The sequence below is a fragment of the Chamaea fasciata genome, unplaced genomic scaffold, assembly GCF_029207755.1.
Source record: "Chamaea fasciata isolate MVZ Bird 193981 ecotype frontalis unplaced genomic scaffold, bChaFas1.0.hap1 SCAF_3, whole genome shotgun sequence".
Classification (NCBI taxonomy): domain Eukaryota; kingdom Metazoa; phylum Chordata; class Aves; order Passeriformes; family Sylviidae; genus Chamaea; species Chamaea fasciata.
Genome location: NW_027094088.1, coordinates 16,501,977 through 16,519,879, shown reverse-complemented (window position 1 = coordinate 16,519,879; position 17,903 = coordinate 16,501,977). Strand labels below are relative to the sequence as shown.

Sequence of the window (17,903 nt, the reverse complement as noted above, 5' to 3'; positions counted from 1 at the left end):
CCAAAAGTACTCCCAAAGGCTCTGTCAGATGTGCCTTAACAGAGGGGGAAAAAAAGTTAATTTTGTGGACAATGAAATGTGTCTGCTTTCTACATATGATCTGTCAGCTCCAATGTCAGTGTGACTTAGGACTTCTCTCATAAATGGCAGTCCTCTTAGTCATCCATTTTTGTTATGTGACTGGTTAGGGAATACCTGAGCACTTCCAACCCAAAGGTATAACACTGTGGGAATGCATATTAACTTCAGTGGGTTTTCCTTGTCATTCTGGCCTGTGCAGAGCCAATATTAGGTCTGTGTACGTGGTCACTTGTTAAAGCCATTGGGCTCCTGGGTGGCTGCCAGAGAAGCTGTGAACGTGCAGCCTTCCAGCTGTTCCACACAATAACACACACGTTTCCCTCAAAGCCACTAAAAATCTCAGCTTCAGTTGGTCCTGATGATCACACCTCCAAGAGACAAAGGGCTTACCCACTGCAGGGCAGCTTCACAGGAGTGTGGATTTCATGGGCTAAAACATGTTATAAATGTAGCTGTTTCTTGTGTTTCTTTTTTTTTTTTTCTTTTTTTTTTTTTTTTTTTGGTAATCCACTCTTGGCCTGCTTTTGTGGAACCAAGCTGAGGATGGGAGAGAACACCTCAGGAGCCCTTCACATGCAGAGTCTCAGATGTCAGAGACCAGGAGTCCTGTTCCAACCCGTCCCATCAGTTCTTTAGAGGAGCTCGAGGAGGAGGAAAGTAAGGGAAGCTTTATACCTTGCTGTCAGTATGGGCAGAGCCTGACATTTTTACTCTTTGTGGTTAACACTGATACCTGGTTTGGTCTAATCACAGTTAATTTGAATAGCTGTGCTCGCTGAGCAATGAAGATCTTGAGTCTGACTGTGTTATCTCTTGCTGCTGCAGAATCTGTTCTGGGATTGTGGTTCCAGTGACATCTGTTGGCTACATGTACAATTTAAACAGTTCCTTCTTCCCCTTGACTCCAGTCCTTCTCTGTCCTTGTGTGTCCTCAGCTGTTCATTTGTAAAGCAGCCCAGGGAAGCACCTCAGAGAATGAGGGAGAACAAAAGGAATTAGTGGGAAGAGGGGCTGGAAGTCTCAGCCTACTCAGGAGTGTGTGGGTCCAGGTTGGTAGCCAGGACTAGGATCCTTCACCTGCTACCCAGGACACAATGATTTGTCCAGGAGGAAGCAAAACAGGAGGCTCAGAATTAACACTTGTTTTCTTTTTCCGCTTCTTTCAGGGGGTGTGAAACTGGGCCTTGGAGACTTCATATTTTACAGCGTGCTTGTTGGGAAAGCAGCTGCCACAGCTAGTGGAGACTGGAATACCACACTGGCCTGCTTTGTAGCCATTCTTATAGTAAGTGAGCACCTTTTAAAAGCTCTGTCAAACCCTGTTCAGCACAGAAGTGTTGCCAGAAGTACCAGCAGCTGAGCACTGCTAAATCAGTCCAGGTAACATGCTAGATATTTAGGAATACTCTGTCTCTAGGCTTTAAACAGCCACTGCAGCAGAATGATCCAGACTAATCAGAGCAGAGCCAAGCATGGATATGGTGGGGGTGAAACAGCCCCAGGGAACTGCCGGTGTGTTTGCTTCAGCCACAAGAGTCAATAATAGGAACTCCTCACTGATTAGCAAGTGTAGTTGAACAGGTTAACTCTGTTATGCTAAGGGGAGCTGGTAGATAAGAGGGTGAAGACCTATCTTATTCTACTATTTGAACTGGAAAAAATGAGAAGGGAGACTTAGATCCATGGAAATTATCGGTAAGAGCAGATGAATAACATACTGTAGCTGCTGAAGAGTTGGTCCTGCCAGGTCTAATGAAGACACACTGTTAAGCTTCCACCTGAGTGGAAAATACTTACTATGCACTTGCTGTTTACCTCAACATCCTCATGGAAATTAACCAGAAAGACAACAGAAGGATTTTTAGAATGTAAAAGAAAATCGATTACTGTGTCCTTCTTGGGCCTCTATTTTCCTACTTAGATCCCAAGGACAGTGCAAGTGACTGCCACTTGTGCAGAGTGTGCATCAAAAAGCATGCAAACTAGAAATGAGCTGCCTTCTCTGGAGTCTGTTTAGTGTAGCTTTCTGACCCCTCAGGTCAGAGAAACCCATAGGATCACCAAGCTCCATATGCTGCAGTCCAGTCCCCTGCTTTGCTGGGGGAAATGTTCTTGGTCATCCATCTTGTGAGGCCAAATGTCCCATTCTGTGTCCTTTTTGGTGCTGTTAAAGCTTGTTCTGTCTCCTTTTGGAGTTTCATGATCTTGCTGCTACGTGGCTTTCTGGTTCTCAAAAATGTCCCTTCAGTTTCTCAGCAATAAGCACATCTTAAAAGGGAGATGAGATTTAAAGAGCAGGTGTAGGCCGGATACGGCCCTGAGATTTAAAGAACGGGTGGAGGCTCTGAGAGAGTAAGAACAGAACTACAGGCTCAGGTGGACTGTGAACAAATTTGCAGTCTAGAAACACTCATTAAAAAAAAAGAATTTAAAAAAATCCTATCTGCTGATCTTTAGCTGGTGAGTAATTTTAGAACCCAGTGTCTTTGAAGCTTTGTCATCATGGAGGAATTAAAAAGGGCTCTGATGAGAGAAGGAATTAATATCTAAAGACACTTAACATAGTATCTACCCAGAATATACAACAGCTTCCTCCCATGCTACAAAAAGCAGATCTTGGTCTGCTATCCAGATAAAACCAGAACTCACCCATTGTAATAAGCAATCCAGCCAAAAGAACAGCAGTGGATATTTGATTTGTTTGGTTTTTTCCTCCTTTTTTTTTCCTTTAAGGGAAAAGGAAAAAAGGGACCTTGTAAACTGGGAATGTGTTATAATTACATCCTGTTTTGTATTAGAGACCTTCAGTGGAACTTCTGTCTGTGCAGTTCACCAGGATTTAAGTGCTTTTGTCTGCTCGATCAGTACTTCATTCATAATGGCATCGAACAAGGAGTAAAATAATACGTAAAGAAGCTAACCTCCTGGGATCAGCAGTACCTGTGCGTTTGCTGTTTATACCACTTTCTCTGTGCTCAAGACTGCTGAGGAAAAACCTGGCCAACTTGTGTAAGAAATGAAGCTGTGGGCAAATACACATTGTGCTGCTGGTAGCTCCCGTTGGCTTCAGTGCCCTACAGTGCATATAGACAATTATCGGTACCTGCTTGTTGGTGACAGATGTATTTCTGGTTCTCTTACTGTTATCTCCTTGTGTTTTTTATTCTCTTCTCTCTGACAGGGTTTATGCCTAACACTTTTACTACTGGCTGTTTTTAAGAAAGCACTGCCTGCTCTTCCCATCTCCATCACCTTTGGCTTGATCTTCTACTTCTCGACAGACAACCTTGTGCGACCGTTCATGGACACCCTGGCCTCCCACCAGCTGTATATTTAGAGGAAGTGGGAGTTAGAGGATTCTTTTTCAAGCTTTGCTGTGAAGTATGGTACAATGTTTGGAATAGGTCATAAAGTTTTTGCACTTAGTGCCATATATTTGTAAGGAAAACACTAATTCTGTGACATGCTGTGTACTAAAAATCTAATAGTTATGTGTCGAACTGAGATTTTTCACAGGACTCCTGCTGAAAAGCCTGGCTCCTTGCTGATGTCAGAGCGTTACTTTTGTTTTATTTGATGTGCACAGGGGCTGTTGTGAGCACAGAAACCTGTATGTGGCATGGAACACTGGAGAGGTGAGGGGTCTGACCTTCCAGGAGCTAAGTAAGGAGTTTCAGCCCTGGAACTGCAGTGAACTTTAAGCACACTCTAGAGTTTCTAAGTCTTCACACATTTGAAGTGTTGTGCAAACACGAGGTGCAAGTGATTGGAAAAGCACAGCTGGCAGCATGCACAGAGCAGTGTGTGAGCATTAGAGAAATGAGGCTGAACTTCCTACGTTGGCTGTGTGCACACAGCATCTGTTGAAATGGCCCCAAAGGCCTGTTTATTCTGACCTTAGACATAGTGAGCCATGAGGGATTGAGACAGGATGCCAGTGGTGGGATGTCTGAACGTCAGGCTCGTGGCTCTGAGCACATCCACCAGTGCAGCAAGCAGCTGATGAAGGCAGGGCTGTGCTCCTTCCAGCGCATCAGATCCTCAGCGTGCAGAAACAGATACTGCTCTCTCCTCCCAACGTTTTATTTTTTAGGAAATATTTTTCTGGGTCCCATTGTAGGTTACTACAATCGTGAAATGACCCTAAGGTGGAAATGACAGAACAACTCTAGTAAATCAGACCTGTAACTTACTGTGTGTGTTTCTGGTCTCATTTCTGTGCATTGTTGTAACTACTCCAAAGGAGGATTTATCTTCCCTTTATTAAGAGGTCCTCTCTTACACTGACTGAGACTCGGTTTACCTAGGTTTTTGTACTGTTTAAAGATTATTTTTTTAATTACAAATTTTAAATAGCTATTTAGTGTCAAAGGGACTCTTTTGGAAATATCCAGTCATAGTTTGTATCAAAATATTGGGGTGCAAACTTTAATCGGTTGTTAAATTACTTTTAGGAATAGCTAAATACACCCTCAAGTGTGTTCATTAAGAAAATCACAGTGCATGATGTCAGTAAAAATACATAGGATAGACCGAACCTTCATGTTTTGTCCACTGTTGAAAATAATGTTTTTTCTACTCTTTGAGTCAGTTTTTCAGTAGTTGCCAAAGTTCTGAGATTTTTCTTTTCTTTTAACTTGTGTCTGTTACTCAAACAAGGTCAGTTTTCTTTGACAGCTGATCAGTGTCAGTAAATGTAACATTATGTGAGATTTCATGAATAATGCAAGGTCATTGAGAGATATAGAATTTAATTTCTGGAAATACTTTTTAGCTAAGGCTTTGAATTACACATTTTTATGTAGTGCTTTTTCCAGTAGATCTGTTCACGCTCATCTGCTTTGATATTTAACAAGGACATCACACAGGTGATTCAGACTAATTTTTAAAACGTGCATAAGGGTTTCTACAAGGGGTGTGTGTATGTGTGTGTATGTGTCTCAGTCTGGACAAGTCAGTAACTCTTGCTTTTTGTTAGTTTTCCGTCCTCATTTCTCACATTTGCAATGTTTGGACTTGACAACTGCAGACAGAGTTAACTGTTACTAAAAGGTATTTCCTTTGAAAATGTAAATCAGTAGAGCTTTGTTTGCTGATTTTTAAGCTTTATGTGAGAGTTGCTTTTTCTATTTGTTTGTGTTTGTTCTTTTTAACAAAACAGTTAGGGGCCAAATCAGACTGGAATCACTGGGAAACATGATTTTACTTTTTGCATTGCATGACGTAGAGAGGATGTGGATTATTTGTATATACTGAAAGAAAAATCCTGCTTGGCTTATTAAGGTTGTAGCATATTGTTAGAAACGATTTTCTATGAAAGCAGAGTTGATACTTTAAGGAAACTGGGAGGGGAACCTTCACATATTGAAGGATCACCACTGGTTTTCTGCAGATACCTGCTTGCCAAAGACTGGCCTTCCACTGACCAATTCTGCAAAACTTACAAGACTTGTAATTTAAAAGGTAACTGAGCAAGAGATTCTGGCAATGCAATGGAATGTATTGTCCTAGTGCGTGATAGGAGTATATCATGGATATACTGGAGTGGTTATAATTGTGTAAAAGTTCATATGTATTTACTACAAATATATATTTGTGTTTGTGTGTGCATATACACACAGACACGCAAATTTTAAAATTATGTGGAGTGATTTCTCATCTCTTTGGATGTTTTCACCTGTGCATGAAGTGAAGTTGTGTTTGTGATGTTAACATTGTGCAGCGTGGCCTAAGATGTGACATGCAGAGGGCAGGATTTACCCTACTCATAGCTGGCTGCTACAGGAGATACTGACTCAGTGACCGGGCAACTTGAATCAGCAAAGCATTTGTCTGCCTAATGTGTTCATTCACTGTGTCCACTTGCTGCATGCTCTAAAGAAATCCTGCTGTTCCCCCAGTGTGAATCCCTGAAACAGCACAGCTGCCAGGTATACCGGGGTGACACCTTTCTTGATGCTGGTGTCACTCAACATCTGAAGCCCAATAGGAGGTGCCATGTGTTGGCATTTTCCTGTGTGATCCCAGTGACACTCTCCCTCCTCTCCAGTGTGAAATGAGTGTCTCATTGCATCTGGTCTCAAATGTAGCTTGGGCATACATCAGTCTTTAAGATCTATGACTGAAGCCAAGTCCATGAACAAAAATGTAGTGGTGAGCCTGCCTAATGCAACCCCCCAGTGAAACTTTTGGTGGGAGGTCTGGGGTTGTTTTGTTTAAGTGTCTGCTGTGTGTCAAAGACTGGAGATGTGCCCTGTCCTCAGAGGATGCACAGGAAGCATCACAATGAAAAAAAAAAACAACAGGATAGTCCTTGCAAAAGCACACAGCTTTCATTTGATACTCCTGGTCTCATTCATAAAACCTGACTTCAGGCTCTTTGTTCATGCCTTCATAGGTACTTCCAGTTAATCCCACTGTGTTTGCTTTCCTCTTCCTTGCAACTCAAACTGGGTTTGGGTTTAAATTGAATATACGGTTATTTTTCTTTATTGTTTCCCTCAGTCCCTGATCTCCGTTTCTGCTTTAGAGATGCTCCTTGGCAGCCACGGGAGGGCAGTAGGTCTATGTGGAGAAGTACCAGCCATTTTAAAGTAATCTGCCATGTGCCCCTTTTTCAGAGAGGCTGAAGGCCCTGGAATCTCCTTCGTGGCAGGAAAAAGAAAAAAAAAGAAAGAAAAAAAAAAAAAAAAAAAGGCAGGCACCCCACACCGTTTTGGCCCAGCATGGGAGAGACTTTCAGTGAGAACAAGATCATGCTGTTCACACTATTCATTTAAAACCAGCTGTTTTCAGTGTGATGCCATGTTCAGCACTGCAGTCCTGGGTGAGATGCTGCTGTTACATTGCACACTGCATTTTGTTTGGGTTCTCTCCCCCTTTTCTTTTTGTAATAAATCATCCAGTCCTATTTTCATTCCTCAAAGCCCCAAGCATAAGTCAGGGGCTCCTCCAGGCATTGCTAAATTCAATTTATTACATAAATAAAGATTTCTTCTGAGCATCTTCAAGAAGGGAAGAAATAATTAAACTTACTGATCTGTCATTCCTCCTCTCACTTCCAGTTCCTATCCCAGTAGGTCTTGCTAATCTGGGGGGATAAAAGAGCACACAGCTGTCATTCTAGCTCTTGGCACTGAGAAATCTACAGACAAGCTAGATAATGTTGGATGGGGCTTTGGGCAACATGGTCTAATGGAAGGTGTCCATGCCCTTGGCAGGGGGGTTGGTACTACATGGTTTTTAAGGTCCCCTCCAACCCAAACCATTCTATGATTCTCTGTTGTCTGTGTCCTCAGGAGGACCAGGGGTATCTTATTTCCTTGAACTCACCTGTTTTGTAAGAAAGCAGTCTGGAGAGAGGTGGTATCTTTGCCAGAAGTTCTCCTACAACACTATTTGCATGCTTCCGACACACACTGTATTCCTCGTTGAATTTACCCTTTCTTCCTCTGCCCTCAGTCAGGTAAAGTGATGTGAGCTGTTCCCATTCTACAAGTGGGAAACAAAGCAAGAGAGTAAATTATGGAATCATAGAGCGGTTTGGGTGGGGAGGAATCTTAAAATCATCTACTTCCAACTGGTACCTCATATGGGTTGGGACACCTTCTACTAGACCAGGTTGCTTTTTCCAGCCTGGCCTTGAACAGTTCCAGGAATGGGCATCCACAACTTCTCTGGGCAACCTGTGCCAGTGACTCACCACCCTCACAGCAAAGAATTTCTTCCTAATACCTAATTTAAACTTACCCTCTTTCAGTTTGAAGCTGTTGCCCCTTGTCCTGTCACTACATGCCCTTGTAAAAAGTACCTCTCCCTCTTTCTTTCCGGCTCCCCTCTGGTACTGGAAGGGCACATGACCATGCTGGCTTTGAACTTGGATACATAAGGACGATCTGTCCACATCAGATCATGGCATCACACACCATCACACAAGTTACTGTTACTTCTTTTTTACATACTGCTTTGCAGCAGGTTTGCTATTACCCACCTTCTGCCACTCTAAATGCAAGACATTTGCCCTGAGCACTGAAGGGGTTAAGCAAATATGAACTGTTTTCTTTGTGCAACACATTTGACAGGTGCCCAAGAGCACAATTTGGGAGGTGTCAGTGCTCAGCACTATTTGTGGCTCATTATTTAAAAGGTATAAATAAACAGAGACTTTGAAGTGGAACTAACTAAACTCCTTGATATAGAAGCCTGTGACAGGTATAGGGCCAACTAGATGGAGTGGAAGTTTTCCAAAACTGGGAACTGTTTTAGCCCTATCAAATGCAGCCTGAGGTAAGTGACAGCTCCCACAGCCAACTCGGCATAAGATTGGTGCAGAAATAAATCCCAGGAAGCCTGGCACTTCTGAACTTGCCATGCAGAAGGGGGTGGAGTAGGAAAAACATTAGGCCTATTTTCTCCTGCATCACTGGTTTCTATGATTTCAAGGATACCTTGCTTACCCTGGTATAAATAAAATATGAGTAACTCCACAATTAACTTGCATTTAAGCAGATCAGGAACAATGTACAAAGTGAAAGTGTGGAAAACTGATCCTGCCTATTTAACTTAAGCCATGCCATCTTCAACCTTGACAAAACTTAATACAAGCATTTAAAATTCTCCCTGACTTCACGGAGCTGCATCTGTATATGAAAGAAAATGAGCCTTCCTTCCTTCAAAACTGATGTAAGACGAGCAAGATCCCTGGAGCGGAAGGTAGAATTCAGGATTATTTTAAAGGCTACCTATCCTGTGTACCAACAGTTAGTAGCAAAAAAATGCCAGTAGCATTAACAGAACTGCTCTAAACAGGAATGCCATCCCTTCATCAAGCCAGAAAAGACATGCCCTCTCTGTAAGCCGCTACCAAATACAGTCTTTGTGATATTCTGGGAAGTTCAGATTTGAGCTATTTTTGTTCTCCAGCTATTGTACTAACAGTCTTCTCAAGTGTTCTGTGAGTTTCAAGGGGCATGAAAACTGTTTAACTTTCTTCTTTAATATGGAATTGCCCTGATATGTACCCCTGTGTGATTTGGATGGGCAAGCAAGAATGAAATGGCAAATGTACCAAACGAGGACTTAAAGAGGATTGGAAGACGAGGGCATTTAGCATGTAAAGGGCTAAGGCACCTTCTCTGTTAGTCTTGTGTGCACATGCTACCTAACACTGTCGTGAAATAGGAGCACTGCTGCAGAACAGTGAGAACATCTCTGTTTCAGGAAAAGAGTAACATTTCCTATGCTGGGAAAGCAGACCACCAGCTAAACTGAAGCCACAGTTGCTACAGTGCACTGAGTGGATGATGCAGGGCGTAGTTACTGTCCAGGCTGCATCCTTAGATGCTGTGTCTGGTGGGACTACTGAAGGAAAGGGTCATCTCTGTGCTCACACCTTGGGCTCCTCCAGGCTAGAAATCTCACAAGTGTGTGGGAGTTGATGGGAGAGTGAACCTGCAGAGCTGGTTCTCAGCACTGCTGTGCCGGAAGGCAAAGCCTTTTCCCTGCACACTAGCACAGAGCACATCGAAATTACTCTGCTGTGCTTCCACTGAGGTTTTCCAAACACGTCTTTAGGCATCAGGAACACGACAGAGCAGAAGAATGCCATTAAACCTATTTTACAGATAGGAGTTGAATAATTTGCTCAGGGTCAAATGAAGGGCTTAACCTGGATGTCTAGAGTGTCTCTCAATCAGTCACTCCTACCAGAAGCTCGGTAATTGCTGGCGTCTCCCTCTTAGTTGCACTCTGGTACGTGTCAGTCAGGATGTTCTGCCACCAGTTGCTCTCTCTCTGTCCAGGTATGCAGACACAGATAGAGATAGCAGAGGTTAGATTATGCAGTCCTGCTCAAATGGCCTCTGGAATTGGATTGATAGCCACAGCAAAGCAGGAAAAGGGTCAGTCAGCATCCAAAGGTAGCAACAATCCTGCTTTCCCATCCATCATGGTTTTGGCTTTTGGTTTTTGAAGCCACAACATCCCTGCAGACTGACTACCAGAAGTAAATTATCATGACTATCTGTGAATCATTGTCTGGCAAGTGGATGAAGGTTATGAATTTGTCCATTTGCCACACAGGCACTCAGAAACACCCTGCAGCTTCCCACGTCTCTGTCCCACACCTTGCTGTGTTTGAACAGCAAGGCAGGAAGCCAGGAAGCCAGAACAAGTACTGGCTTTCAGGGCAGTGAAAAAAACCACGGTGTCTTGAGGATGATTCCAGGCGAGGGCAAGGTGGCTCCCTGCTCTCCAGCTCTGTGAGATATGGCAATGCTGTGCCAAGAGCTGGGGCAATGGCTGAGTTTGGCAGCACACTTTGCCATTAACCAGCAGAACTATGATGACTAATGTTAATTCTTAGTTCCAGTAAAGTGTTCAAAAATAACCCTGATTCTCCCATGTTCTCTGGCTCCAGCCAGCCTTCCCATTTAAAACAACTCCGCCCAAACTGTTCAGATAACCCTTCGGTCCTTGGCAAAAGGCTTTTCAGAGCAGCTAAATGCAGGCAAAGGACTTGTTTCTGTTTGCCTAGCTTCAAAATTAATTTGCCATGTTTGCCCAGGGGGTGAATGGCTTTGCCAGTTATAATCTGTAAAGTGAATCCTGGCTGGAAGCTACAAAGAACTGAGCCCTTCCACCTTGTCCATGCAGGATCGATTGAGGTACATGTAAACAATCACATGCCAAGGGGAGAGAGCAAAACACCAAACCATGCAAACAAATGCAATTTACAATGAGGAGAAACAACTGATCTGTCTAGTCCAGACAAAGAATTACAGACTGAATAATGTTTAACTGAGTCGAACATAGGAACAGAAATGCCATGCTCTTGAGGCACACAGCTGCTAATCAGGCTACTGCACTCTTCCTCTCATTCAAAGTGGCTTTGCTCAACACCCATAAAAAAGCACTGTTGTGTAACACAATTTGAACTGGCAAGTATAATATTGTGAATGTTTTACTATATAAATTGCTAAGGTGGCAGGGGCAACGGTGCCTGTCCCTGCCCTGCACTGTCCCACACACTACTCAAAGACAAGGACTAGTATCCCTTCCTTCCATTTAGTGCTTGTAGCTGCACCTCTTCACCTGGCACTGTCCTTCTCTTAACGTGCTCCTCCCCCCACAGGCTCATCTCCAATTTCCAAAGCACCCAGGACCCACTTGGCACCCACATAGTGAAGTTTGGAGGAGAGGTGGGTGGCATGAGGCAGAGCCACACCTGGTGTGGTGGTGTTTTCATGGTGTGCTGCACAGCCCCTTCTGGCAGCCTCCTGTCACTGAGGAACATGGTGTAGCTTAGGCTTGTTGTGGCTTGTCACCACCTCACCCTGACAGTAGCACCTAGTTTTGTTTTCTTTCATCATCCTTCTTTCCCCAGAGCAGTCCCTTTCTGGGTAATATGGAAAGGAGAGAGGTGTGAGCAGGGGCACAGAGAGGCAAGGCAAAACAAAGGGAAGGTTTCTGTGTCTTCTTCACCCTCCCTTTTTTTTTTCAATTAGGGGACAAGACCATCCTTCAGCAATCCCCTCTCCTCCACAGAACCTAACAGCCACCTCTGCTCACCTCCTCCCAGCCAGGGGTCTCAGAGCCCTTCAGCAGCCCCACTGGCATTCCCTGCCCTCTCCAGCTGTGCAGAGCATGGCTGCTCACTGAAAGCTCCAGAAGGAAAATAGGGGTGGGAATCATGAATTTTCTCTGTGGTGGCCAGTGACATGACCTGAGGGAATGGCATAAAGTCATGTCAGGGGAGGTTTAGGTTAGACACTAGAAAAAGGTTCTTCAGCCAGAGGGTGGCTGGACACTGGAACAGGCTCCCCAGGGAAGTGGTCACAGCACTAAGCCTGACAGAATCTGAGAGGTGTTTGCCAGCTCCCAGGCACATGGTGTTAATTCTTGAGGTGTCCTGTGCAGGGCCAGAGGTTGGACTCAATGATCCTTGTGGGTCCCTTTCAACTCAGCATTTTCTGTGATTCTAGGAAATATCTGTCCTGCTCCTTGCACTGTATCTTGGACAGAAAATAATTATCTTGAGAACTGCCACACCACCCCCTGACGCTGTTTTACATTACAAGTCACAGACTCTGAGCTTCAGAAGGCTGAAATGATTCTTTTATTTTTGGGATGTGTCTCCTTTGGATACTATTTTACACAGACCAATTTGATTGGTGACAAAAAGGCAAACTTCTTCAATCACATTGATCAGACCAGAGGGACAGCAAGAAGTCCCTCCTAGGAAAAGGAATGAATAACAAAGTTACTGTTACAAAAATGTGTCTCTTGTTTACAGAAAATTCCCTGGGAAAAGAATTTCAGAAAACCAAAACATCTTAGGCATGAAACCAGGGCTACAACCCCCTTCTGACAGCACTAAATCATCTGAAAGTGCTACCAGGGCTACAACCCCCTTCTGACAGCACTAAATCATCTGAAAGTGCTAACTGAAACAGCATCTTGTCTCTGTCCCTTTGCAGTGAGTGGAGAGAGAAAAAGGAAGGACAAGTGCAATGAATGCTAGAATGCTTCGGGATGAAAATACACAGCTCAGAAACCAGAGCAGTACTAAGCTTAACAAAAATAACTCATAATTTGAATCCTATGATGATACTGGGTGTGCATCTACCACTGAGTCAGAGAGATCCCATTTCTCTGAGAGCTCTTGCTCTCATTCTTGGCCATAAAGCCATACAAATAACATATAGTGCAAACTGCATCACTGACACCTGCCAAAGTTTTGAAATACCTACAAGCTAACTACTAATACCAAGCCACCTGTCCAGTGACTTCCACTTGAGTTGTTCCACTTCATCATCCCTCTATTATTATATTAATGGAACGCCCTAAATCTACGTAGTCAGGGAAGACACTCCATCTGCCCTGAAGAAATTATCCTCTACAGAAGATGAGTGAACTCAAGGCAAAACCCCTCAAGAGATAACTCATCTGAGCCTCAGAAGTTTCTTGGAGAAGGCGGGCTGAGGGAAACACTTCCAGAGCATCTTTTGCTTTGTGGTTAGCAGTATGAACACGAGAGAAGGATGGTGATGTATATTAGAGATTCCTAGAATCATGAAGGTTGGAAAAGACCTCCAAGTTCTTTGAGTTTCTGAGTGTTCTCTGAACAGCCTGGATACTTGTCAACCTAAATAAATGACCAATCACTGCTTAATTGAGGCTCCATTAATTTTTCTCTGCAGGTCAGTAGTCTGCCTACTAATTTTCGGTTGCAATTGAACCCTTCTTACTGCAGGGCCCAAAGATCCTTCCAGGCTCTGGTTCTCCTAATTTTTTCTCTTTGCAGAAGTTTAGCCCTTCTGGCTCATTCCTCTCCGGGAACATGTCCCACTTTGTACAAGGCTTTGAGGAAGTTAGCTTTCACCAAGTCCTTCAGTCAGCATCAGCACTGGCAGAGGTTTATTTGGGTGTTCCCTGGCACCCAGTAAATGGTGAGCTGATCTCTGGTGAGCAAACAGACTCCTCTCAGAACCAACAGTGAACAGGAGCAGGAAGAAAATCCCACTCAAGGGCCCCTGCTGGAAGTCGTAGCCAGGGAGCCTTGGGCTTGCCCTTCCCAGTGCCCTTCTTGCTGCTTCTACCCCAGGCCTGCAGCAGAGCTGTTTGTGCACCCCATGAAATTGCACCATTAAGCCCTTCATTACATAGATATCAACAAGCAATATCAGGTGGGATAGGATGCCACAACTAAAACGTCTGCTGTGGAGTCAGGTCTTCCAGCTGCTACGTGAGGCTTTCCCACTGACCTGCAAAATTAGGATATTTTGAGAATTAAATAATCTTGAACAAACCATTTTAACATTAGTAGGGAGAAGCTTCTGGGGGACTCCCACACTAGTTAAATTGTAACTATTAGTTATAATTTAAATTTATTCTCATTTTGATAATATTTATATGAGAATAGACAGATCATTGTAGTGTTTATAGCATTATAATAATTAATATTACTATAATCAAACTCAATGATTTTATTATAATTTAATAAAAGATTGATTTATTTACTCCTCATAGTTGTAAGTTTCTTGCTAGAAATGCTCACAGAAATGTTTCTAGATAAGGGAGTGAGTATGTTGAAATTTGACAAACAAGGTACAAGAAGTAAATGACAGCTGTATTGCCAAAAATATTTTTAGATGATTTATTAATAATGTTCACTTCTTGTTATTATAGCTAATCAAGAGACTCCTCAAAGTCTAAGAGCTTTCTTTTTCACAGGACTGCTGTGGCTTGCTCTGAAAATTCAGCTCTGCACACCTCCAAAAGGCTGCAGGTATATAGCATAAAAAATTCATGAGATTTAGACACTGACACAAAACCTGTTAACCTGCAACAACCTCATTCTGCTGTCACATCCCACTGGAGGCACTAAAGCATGCTTGGATGTCAATTTTAGGTATTTACAAAGAAGTTTCATACAATCATAGAATAGTTTGGGTTGGGAGGGACCTTAAAAGTTCGACTAGTTCCAACTCTCTTCCATGGGCAGGGACACCTTCCACCATCCCAGGTTGCTCAGAGCCCCATCCAACCTGGCTTTGAACACTTCCAGGGATGGGGCAGCCACAGGTTCTCTGGGCAACCTGTGCCAGTGCCTCACCACCCTCAGAGTAAAGAATTTCTTTTTAATATCTATCCTAAGCCTGCTCTCCTTTAGCTTGAATCCATTCCTCACTGTCCTGTTCCTATAGGGCCTTGTAAAAAGGGCCTCTCTATAGGGTCTAGATTTCTTCCCTCTATGCTGCTTGGAAGGGCTTTTTGTGTTGGTGCTTGCCCAGCACATTCAGCAGATCAGTTTCTACACAAACCCTGCACAGATTCAGTGCCTGGATGAAGCTGCTGTTTCACCTACACTGCTTTGGTGGAGGGCACAAAACCAGAATGGGGTAGCCTGGGCTGATCCCCATAGGATTCCTGTCCACGTCTCCTGCCACTGGACAAGGCACAGTTTGCACAAGGGCTGACTGCATATTTGTCTGGGATTTGGATGGGATTGGAGGAATGCTCCATTCTCATTTCCTCTTGCTGAACTTTCCCATTAAATAATATGCCTAAGGTTGAAGAGAGAAGACAAGAGTATGCATAATGATTAGGGTCTCAGAGTGCAGGTGGGGTGCTGATAAGTCTTCACAAGCAGAGAAGGAAACCTGAATTTGAACACCCCAAAGCCCAGAGGAACAGCCAGCAAGGGTGCTACATAAACCACTGACACTCTTCCTGAAAAAAAGGATGATTCCCTTGTCTATTTTCCAAGTACAACACACTGCCTCTTCTTTTTTTCAGGATCGAAGGGTGTCAATCTCAAAATTGGTACCACTAAACCAATCCCAAATACTGACAATATTTTTTCTCTATTACCATTTTTCCTCAGTTTTCAGGGAGATCTGTCATGGAACAGCTCTCCCAGCGCGTCACATACATCATGTTCAACTTTTTATTCAGGATTTTGGACAAAGTAGGCAACCACCCCCGCAAAAATTAGCCTCTGAATTCTGCATTGAGTCCTGGGTGTGCTGTCCCTATTCCCCCTAAGAACTAAAAAGTAACAAAGAGGGACATACACTATTTTTTCCCAGCAGCTTCAGTCCAGCTTTCAGTCCTACCTCTTTGCACTCCAAATTAGGTGGGAATACAGACACCTCTCTTAAAGTACAGAAAGGGCTAGCCCTGAGCTCAAGTTCAATGGGTCTTTCAAGACTGCAGAAAGTCTGGCAGGAGAAGGCATGATGCAAATTGAACAGCAGTGGCAGAAATATCAAATGGTTTACCACGTGTGAATAAAGGGAACCAGCCAGGCGTGTCTTTGAGAGATGAGGAGAGCTTCAGCCTGTGCTTGTTCTGCCTCCATCTCTGCATGGCAGCCTGCTTATGCAGAAACCCTCCAGTTCTCCATGCTCAGCACAGTGAGTAAGATGTTTCCCAATTAATGCCAAGCTGATGCAAGCAAAGTGATGTTACACAGAAACTGAGCACTGACATCCAAATTCAGTGCAGGAATAGATAAAAGGGTGTTGTTAGAAAAGACACCTGAAACTTATCTCTTCCTAGATGAGGGCATATATTATCTTTCCTTTATTAGAAATAGGATGAACCTCATCACACAAAGAACAATTAATTTGTGTGAATTTCCAGAGGTGTGAGTATTGAAATTAAGAAAACTAGGCATTTCTTTGACAAAACTTTTGAAAGCTGGTATCTTATTACAGTCATGTTTTTGCTTCATCTACATATTGAGTCTCCATCCCCTTAGCAACAAAAATCAGTGTTGTGTTTGCCCTTTCCATTCCAGATATATTTTGTCTACATGCAGCCTGTGTGTTAAGCATTTAAAAATTCAGTAATGTGCCTTTCCCAGGGAACTGTTTCTTTTTCACCTTTCAAATTCAAACCCAGCCTTTCTAGTCCTGACTGGAGCTGGCTTCTAATTCAATAATGTTTGGGTGATGAGTTTTGCTAAATTTATTTGTAGCTGTCTGTTCAGTGCCTTACAGAGACCTCCTCATGGCTTATGTGGGAAGCTGAGAGGGGCCTGGGGGAGATGTAAATATTTTTAGTTTTTTAAAAAAATGAAGGAACATGTGTAATACTCGAACATTATTTGGTAGTATCATAAATACCAGCCCAACAATCTTCAGTCTGAGCAGCTGGAGATAATGATTGTCTCCCTCTGCAGAGGAGGGCAACTTTGGCAATAGCAGGTGGCAGTAATATTCACAGTGTTTTTAATGTTAAACCCCTCTACACACTTACAGCAGCAGACCATTTATCCATTTTCCTTCTTCATAAATCCACAGCATCCACAACTCCTACTGACTTAGATGCAGGTCCTCTGGTGTGGATTTAAGTGCTCAATTCAAGCAACTAGTTAGCTGAAAAAGTCGGCCAAAGCAAGCAACTGAAAATGGTGAAATTAAAGCTCAGGGCTATTTGTTGGTCACTCCTGGAAGTTATGCTACAACGAGAGAAGGATTCCTGTTTGATTTAGGAAGAAATGAGTGATTTAATCTCCAAACCTCATCCGAATGTACTCCTGCACTGATGCAGCCATGTGGCAAATGCACCAGAACGACTGTATTGTTATTTTTCAGACGGGAAAGTTGCTGACAGAGGCGGGCGCTTACCACAGCATCCAGACGAGCACGGAGCCGGCTGCTGCTGTGAGCCCCTTTGCAGCCTCTGTGCGACGCCGCATCCCTGCGATCAACCTGTAGGGAACAAGCCACTGCATTTGTTTCCAACGCGCATATGAGCATTTCCCGACAACCTTAATAATTCCCAATGTCTGCCTGAGACGATGCTTTGGAAAACCACACAAGCAGCCACACACAAAGCCTTCCCGGACACGGAGCGCCACGAATTGGGAGCTGGTCCCTTCGCTTGGCATTTCCCTGGAACCTGCCGGGCGCGGGGCTCCTGCCCATCTCCTCACGCACATTAACGAGCACTGCGGGAGCAGCGACACCTCGGCTCCCCCGAGCCCGCCTCAGCCGCAGGTGCGAGCGCTGCCCATCCCATCCTTTCCCACCGCGAGACCACCCTCCCCCGCCCCGCCAGCCGGGACCGCGGCGAGACGCCGACACCTCCGACCGGCACCGCGACCGGGCCAGTCCCCATTCGCCGCACAAGCCCAGCCCAGGGGGAGCCAGCCCAGCGCCGACAGACGGCGGCCGCCGCCGCCGCCGCCGCCGCCACCGCCCCGCTCGCAGCACACGCTCCTCACGCCTCGCCCCGCGCCCCCCCCCGCCCGCCGCCGCACGGACCTCACGGGCCTCACGTCCCCCTGCAGCCGCCGCGCGCGCCGCGCCGGG

At 44.4% G+C, this 17,903-nt stretch overlaps 1 protein-coding gene and 1 long non-coding RNA gene across 5 annotated transcripts in view; one reads left to right on the top strand and one right to left on the bottom strand.

Annotated features, from left to right (window-relative positions):
* PSEN2 (presenilin 2) overlaps positions 1–5,722 on the top strand; it is an 18,864-nt gene extending 13,142 nt beyond the window's left edge. For both annotated transcript variants that reach the window (XM_066178150.1, XM_066178149.1), the window contains exons 9-11: positions 619–738; positions 1,248–1,366; positions 3,263–5,722. In XM_066178150.1, the coding sequence (XP_066034247.1) occupies positions 619–738; positions 1,248–1,366; positions 3,263–3,418 (395 nt within the window). In that variant the 3' untranslated portion in view covers positions 3,419–5,722. The remainder of the gene's footprint in view (positions 1–618; positions 739–1,247; positions 1,367–3,262) is intronic.
* LOC136286505 (uncharacterized) lies at positions 726–17,903 on the bottom strand. Of its 3 annotated transcripts, XR_010719934.1 has the most exons (6): positions 17,856–17,903; positions 17,217–17,300; positions 9,787–9,873; positions 7,414–7,572; positions 7,117–7,171; positions 726–1,048 (listed from the first exon to the last, which is right to left on the bottom strand). It is a non-coding gene; the product is annotated as an uncharacterized lncRNA (long non-coding RNA). The 3 variants fall into 3 exon arrangements; XR_010719932.1 differs by lacking the exon at positions 9,787–9,873; XR_010719933.1 differs by lacking the exons at positions 9,787–9,873; positions 17,856–17,903 and adding an exon at positions 17,676–17,742.